The following is a 7,304-nucleotide window of genomic DNA, read 5'->3' as shown; positions in this document are numbered from 1 at the left end:
TAATTGAATTATAGAAATTAGTTGCGCTTCTTTAACAAGCATTTTTGGGTATTATTTCGATCTTCAGCCACGTTGACAGACTGGCAACCTGGGCAGTGTGTGTGTGCAAACACTGAATAGATCACCATAAAGTCATTTAGTCTTTGAATATTTTTGAAGTTTACCCAGACTCATGTTTTCAAACTTCATTTTTGTTGATCGTGATGACCGCTAATGAAAATTTGATATTTAAGATGAAAAGATTACATCAGAACAACACATGTATATATGTATCATTTATTTAACCAGGGGAAGAAAAAAAACTCATTGAGATGAAAAAACTCTTTTCCATGAGTGACCTGACCATGGCATGAAACATACAACAAATCAACAACAAAATACACAACAAAGAGAAATCACATAATTACTCACCAGGGCACAGACAGAAGCCAAGTGATGGGATCTCTTAGTCCAGTTTCCCAAAGGTATACAAAATCATTTCAAATCATTCTGCAAATGATTTCAGGTGGAAAATTGAAGAATCTTTTTTTTTACCAAGTTCAATTCTGCAGACCACATTTCTGTATTGAAAAAAAAATTAAAGCAGAAATGTGGGCTGAATGAAGATTATGTATTTTACCATCAAAACACTTACATGTAAGCCAATGGGTCCATGGCGCCACCAGCGTTCTTATGACAGTTAAGGGGTTAAAGGCTATTATTTTCAAAAAAAATATATACACTAAATTTGACAGACAAGTTTCATCATGCAGAGTTTATGCTAATTCTACTGAACATGAATGGACTTGGTAGAAGTCTCTCAGCATCCCACATGCTCATTTGGAATTAATGTGATGTTGAAAAATAAAAAATAAAATCCCACCTTCACAGTAAGGTTTCCAGCAGACACCTGCAGGGTTTGAACATAAAAGGTAAAGTAAGGCCATTTTATTTATATAGCACATTTTCAGCAACAAGGCRATTCAGAGTGCTTTACATGGACTAGAAGGAAATACAATAAAACAACAAACCAAAGGAAAGAGCAAAGGAAGAAAAAAGAAAACAAAAAACTTTAACCCCATGTTTAAGAACAAGTAATCTTTGTTGATCTATTACCTTAGATCAACATTCCTTAGATAATGTTGATCTAAGGTCATTAGTAGTTGCTCTAAACTCAGAATTTCTCTGAGTTATAAATTTGCTCTACATCTAAAACAGAACAGTCCCACACAAGATCTTGTAAGATTTTCATCAAAACAAGATATTTTTAAATCTCTTTTGTAACCTCCCTCTTTATTTTAGGCACACAGAAAACATATCAGGTTTTTCTCTCTTGGACAACACAACCTAAACTTGCTGGATCTTCTGCAGCGTCTTGAGAAGGATTTTACACACCTTGCACAGAATCAAACACCGCTCAGGGTTTTTGACTCTGTCATCCCATATTTTCTCAGAATGCTGAAGACTATCTTCCCTGTAAATACTGAGGTTTTTCTAATGTCCATCTCCTGACTGATACATTTGTACAGTGAGATTCCCCCCCCCCAATTTAACAACTTTGATATCAGAAAGTTCTGTGAGATAAAATCTCTTTTTCAAGGGAGATCCAGTGAAGAGGCACAGCTTTGAACAGTATGCAGGACAATAATTAAAACAGTACGCACATTTAAAATACTATAAAATCAAACTAAATAAAAATGTATAAGAATAGAGCACAATAGCAAGACTTCAAAAAATATTATCTTTATTATTTCAGTCCTTTGTAACCTCTGCAAACTGTGGTTTTAGCTACAGCACGTCAAAGAGCATCTGTCAGCGTGGCTCAACCAGGACAGCAGAACCTTCCTTCAGATTCATCAGATTCACTATAGTTGATGACAGCAGTTAAAACATAGCAGCTAAATGCTGAAAAGAATTAAAAATGTGTTTTAGCAAAGTAAAATTTCGACTGCGTTAAAATTTGTGACGAGGTTATTTCAGTTTTCTTTCCTACTACAGAACCATTTTGACAGTAGTTTGTACACTCACACTATATGTTTCCAAAGAAAAGAACGCACACGTGTCAAAATCAAGGCCCGGGGGCCAAATTTGGCCCGGCGTAGCATTTTATGTGGCCTTCTAGACTCCAAATTACATCAATAACTCTCTCCAGTTTTTCATAAATCCACAAAGTTCACGCAAAAATTCACACAAAAAATCAACAGATTCCCACTTTTTTCTCATTTTGCTGACATTATTTTCTCAAAATTGGCCAACAACACTGGGTCTAAGTGACTGCTGCCTCAGCCTCACTCACACCTCATAGTCATAGACTATGACTTGATGACAAGTCACAGTCTGTGACCGACGGAGCGATTTATAAAAAGTCACATTTAACATCATGCATTAACGCAAATATTGTAGAAATTCCTTCCAAAAAAATTCTAAATTTGGACCGCAAAATCTGTGATTTTGACTGCAAAAAAAGAAAAACACAAAAACAAACGCAAAATCTTTGATGGACTGACAAGTGTGAAAAGATGTTCAATATAACACTTATTAAATATTTTAGCAATTTAATGGGTTTTATCAATACATTATGGCACAGCTGCCCCTTTAAAGAACATTCAGGTTTTTGGTACGACTCAAAATGAAAATGCGTTTGACACCCCTGATATAACGGGTGGACAATACATATTTTAATATTTTAAGCAAAAAAACGATGTAAAGCAGCTCAGAAGTCAGTTCAATATTCTGGTTGCTACTGACTCATGGAAAATCTATTCTTACGGACGGGAGGGGAAAGTTCACCTGAAACTGTGTCTCAGTGCAATTATATCTGTTGTGTTTGGATGTAAAGTGCGCGTGTGGCAAGTTAAGTGTGTAATGGTGTTTGTTTTTTTTAAACCAAAAATCCAAGCAAAAGGTAGAAATAAAGCAAATTCTACCCAATTTCAGACAGCAGACCGTCCAAAATGAAACGGCCGGCTGCTGCTTCGCATTTCATTCGGCCTGGACGTGGCGTTTATGCACAACCGCAAGGGGTTTGAAACCCTGAATTACAGGCGCTCAAATTAAAAGCTTCCCTCGTCCGAGCATACCACCAATGCAAAATAATTACTGTCAGCACTTTTACAGGCAAAGATACAGCCAGAGAACATGACATTCTTTGGCTCGGTATATCATGTTCCACTTTTCTTTTCTTTTCTTTTTTTTTTTTTGTTCTGCTGCTGGGTGAAGTAAAAGACAAAAGTAAAAGACAAAAAAAAAAAGCKGTGTTAAAAGCACATGCAAACGTGCACTTTTCCCTGGAGCCAGTCAAATTCTGCTTATGTGTCTCTTAAATCAATTTCCACTGATTTCCTTTGGCTTCCACGAATACTGGATTTGAAAGCTGCGTAAATGATAAAAAAGATATTTAACTATCATAATAATTAAAGTGTTTCATTTTGAGCAAAAATGACTTGCTAGCTGACATGCTAGCTTTCTAAAAAAAAAATAAAAAAATCACATTTTAGAAAACTAGAATTGTGGTGAAACGTGTAAAGAAGTGGAGGCAACAACGGGACTCAAATCTCCAGGACGGCTTTAAAACGTAGCAGCTCTGTGAACACTYGCTTGTTTTTGTCGACAGGCTGACAGTCGTTTTTAGATGGATGAATGTAAAATGACGTCTATCGTGGTGCCTTTTTTTTATTGTTTTCACGCACAAGTTAAGATCTATGACAAAATAAGTTGGGCAAAATGAAAGTAAATTGATCTTTTCAGAAAAAGAAAAATTTTCCTGATAACACGTGACTCTCGTATTGTACTGGCGACGACTCTTCCTAAGAATCCTCCCATTTTCTCCATTGATGTGATAATGATGACGATGATCACAATTAGTTCACAGCTATTGATGGATTAATGACATAATACTGTAAAGTGACAGAGATGACCACCCACGTGAAGTCATGAAGTGACCTTTTAATTTTAGTGCACTGAATCTACATTACAAATTCCTGACAGCGATCCAGAAACAAGATGATACTGCAGCAATAAAATGTGTCATTGTGTTGATTGTAGTCCCAGATTACTTATCTAATAGTTAGAAAAGATGTTTAGCTTAGCAAAATGCTTTGCTTATTATTTTTTTATTTGACTATTGCTTAGTTTGTAAAAAAAAATAAAAATAAAATAAAAATACTGGTAATTGGATTAGCAATAAAACACAGATTAAATAATGAACAATTAATGCAAAAATAAAATATCTACCTTTTTGTGTACCTGAAGATTACAACACTTATTTGAAAAAAAAAGAGACTGAAATAAAAAAAAAAGGAAGTTTATTTTAAAAGAAAAAGGAAGGTAAAGTGTTTCTTTCTTGACTCTAAACTTTGAGGTCATTAAGTTCAAGGTATGCACATTTCTCAAGAAGGTAAATGCWTTAGTTTGGATCTGCCAAGGCCACATGTTGGGCATCAGAAGACCCGATACTGGGCAGATCAAAAGCTCAGTATTTTTTTGAGTGTTTATGATCAAGGTACTCACTTACCATGCAAAGTGTATCTTAAAGATAATTCATGATGATCAAAGCTGACATACGTTTGAATACAAATCGCATTTGGTATTCATTTCTAAACCTTTTGGTGTTTTTACCTGAGGAAAACTATAACAAAATCCTAAATGTGTACCTTTTTTTTTTTTTACTTGCTTTCTTTATTTGGATCCCACTGACAAGTACAAGGAAAAGAACCTTTATGTGCAGTGACAACCCAGCACACTTGGGTTGATAACCTTGTGTTAAATACCACACTCTTGCTCTATTTGCTCAGAAATTCAAAACAAAAGTGAACGCCATAATCTCACAGAAAGGCAGTTGTTCTCAGCATGGTAACAAGCTGACCGTTAAAGTGCACACAATGATATCTACACTACATGTTGTTTTATATGTATATTTGGAATTTAGCACATATTTTATTATACCCTGGCTAAATTTGCAGCTTTCAAGGACACTTGAAATGTTTCAAAACGTCTGTTTTGTTGTTGTTTTTTGTCTGTATCTTTGCTGTGGAAAAACGTGCAGCTAAAGTAGACTCACTTATTTATTGTGGGTCATCTACACCACAAAATTTATCAAGAAGTAACACCTATATTACAAAATTTCAACCATTTCCCTCCTTTTTATTTAACCAATGTGTCATAGATGTGAGTGTGTTTTTTTTAATACTACTCCCACAATTAGCTTAAAATTGTTTACTCACCTCTTGACACTGCCTGTGTGCTTATGCACACAAGGGCTTAAGGGTTGGTAAAGTCTTATCATCATGGATAAACTGATAACATTCAGATAACAACCGTGACGAAATGCATTATCCTTATCCCCCCCCCCTCCTTCTTCTTCTGATTAGACCGAATCAGCACTTTCTCTGCAGGTGATCTATTTTGAAAGGGGCTTATTAGACAGTGCGCAAAAGAGTGCACTAATTATGCGGAAAACTCACTCTACTGTTGAGTGGGAAGGCCTTTTAAAAAAAAAAAAAAAAATCTCTCTCACTCTCAAACTCACTCCTCATTGTGATTCGGCTCCCTCTTTCTCTCCTTTATTCGCTGAGGGACTCTCCTCCCCTCTCCTCCCCCATTCTTCCCCTCTCTCCCTCCGTGCGTCAAATTCTCAACCCATGGTGCTCAGGCTCCCTGTTTCTCAGTTTTCCTCCAGGATGGGTTTCTTCAGGTTCCTCAGGTCTGTTAAGAACGACTGTATCCTCTTTTTAACTCCGTGCGCTCTCCTTCCTCTGCCTTTGGTGATCGGGACATCGGTATGTACTGATTTCATGTGTCAATAGATGGTGCACTGACTAATAAAACTGTTTCAAAGAAAAAAATTAAATGTCAGGACAGAACGTTGTTTTGCTTTTCTTTTTCTTTTTTTCTTTTTTTTTAGCAATTGAATGAATAAATACAGCAGAAATGCGATAGAAAACTTCTCTCTTCGTTTTTTGTTTTTCGGGGGGCGCGCGGAGGGGTTGCACCTGTTGCTACGCACGAGCGCTGTGCACGAGGCTCCCGGAGGCTCCGCGGTGCGGTGCACCCCACGGTCTTGTTGTTTTAACTTCGTATTTTTGTCAGCATCAACTGTCAAGGGCAGCCGTGGGAACATCGCCACCTCTACTTGTGACAGGGACACATACGGCCGGCAAAAATGTTATGACAGCAGGGATGGACTTTAATAATGCGCAGCGGCCACCCTGCCAGCATGCCTAGGTGGGCCCCATATGGGTTTGTCCGCGGGTTCCACGGTGGCCCCACATGGGTTTGCCYATGTAGGGCCACAGCCTACGTGGGGCCCATGTGGACTGTGCCCCTACATGGACAAACCCATATGGGACCCATCTGGTCTGCCCTCCTTTTCCCCATATGGGGTCCACCTGGGCATGCTGGCAAGGAGGCAGGAACACAAATTAGTTTTGGACCAGCAAACACGCGCCTATTGCTTCTGAGGGCAACAGAGCAAAACATTTTAAGTGTTTTAATCGTTTAAGATTGTCTGATTAACACGTAAAATAATATTAAAGAGGTTCATATGTGCCACTTGAASAACAAACACAAATTATTAAAGGGTCACTTAAATGTGTATGTTTAAGTTGGGAACAAAACTGCAAAGTTGCGAGAAGGCAAATGTCCATTTATGGACATTGAATTTTGGACTTTCTCCCAAAAGTCAATGGCTTAGTTTAACACGTTTAGTCCTCTGTATGCGTTTGGTGTTTGACATTTTTAGGGTTTTAATGATATGAACGTTTGTAATGTTTGCAGATGACACAAATATTTTTTGTAGTAATTTAAATTTTAAAAAAGTTATCCGATATTAAAGAAAGAGATAGTTTGACACTGACGAGTTATCACTGAAGCTATATAGAGCTCCTTCACTGACAGTCTGCTGCATCCTAAGTGCACAAAGGAACATGATAGGAGATCCTTCCTCCCAGTAGCTGTTAGACTCTGTAGCTATCATAGCTTCCAACAAAACCAGTATGTGCTTACATCCCTCCTGGTATTTGAACAGTTTTACAGCCCATTATACTTCACTTTGTTTCTATATATTTTAATTATTTTAATTATTTTTTATTTTTGTGTGAACATACATTCCTCAATGCAGCTGTTACACCTGACTTTCCCTATGGGACAATAAAGGATATTTATTGTACAGATGTAAGGGGAAACAGTTTTGCAAAACAAATAAGTAATATCAAGTAATATCAAAATACTCATGATGATCATAAGAACAAACTAGGTTTAACATCAATATTATTCAAATTAAATGATCTGCTTAAAGTTTGGACAGCACATTAGTGGCTTCATATATA

At 37.0% G+C, this 7,304-nt stretch overlaps 1 protein-coding gene across 1 annotated transcript in view; it reads left to right on the top strand.

Annotated features, from left to right (window-relative positions):
- The first annotated feature begins 5,547 nt into the window (after window positions 1-5,547).
- The window catches only part of slc13a5b (solute carrier family 13 member 5b), a 13,882-nt gene continuing 12,125 nt past the window's right edge, over window positions 5,548-7,304 (top strand). The window contains exon 1 of the mRNA XM_008424940.2: window positions 5,548-5,756. Within this exon, the coding sequence (XP_008423162.1) occupies window positions 5,619-5,756 (138 nt within the window). The 5' untranslated portion in view covers window positions 5,548-5,618. The remainder of the gene's footprint in view (window positions 5,757-7,304) is intronic.

The sequence above is a fragment of the Poecilia reticulata genome, linkage group LG13, assembly GCF_000633615.1.
Source record: "Poecilia reticulata strain Guanapo linkage group LG13, Guppy_female_1.0+MT, whole genome shotgun sequence".
NCBI classification, from domain to species: domain Eukaryota; kingdom Metazoa; phylum Chordata; class Actinopteri; order Cyprinodontiformes; family Poeciliidae; genus Poecilia; species Poecilia reticulata.
Note: the sequence above shows the minus strand (reverse complement) of the source record. Positions and strands in the feature narration are given on the sequence as shown.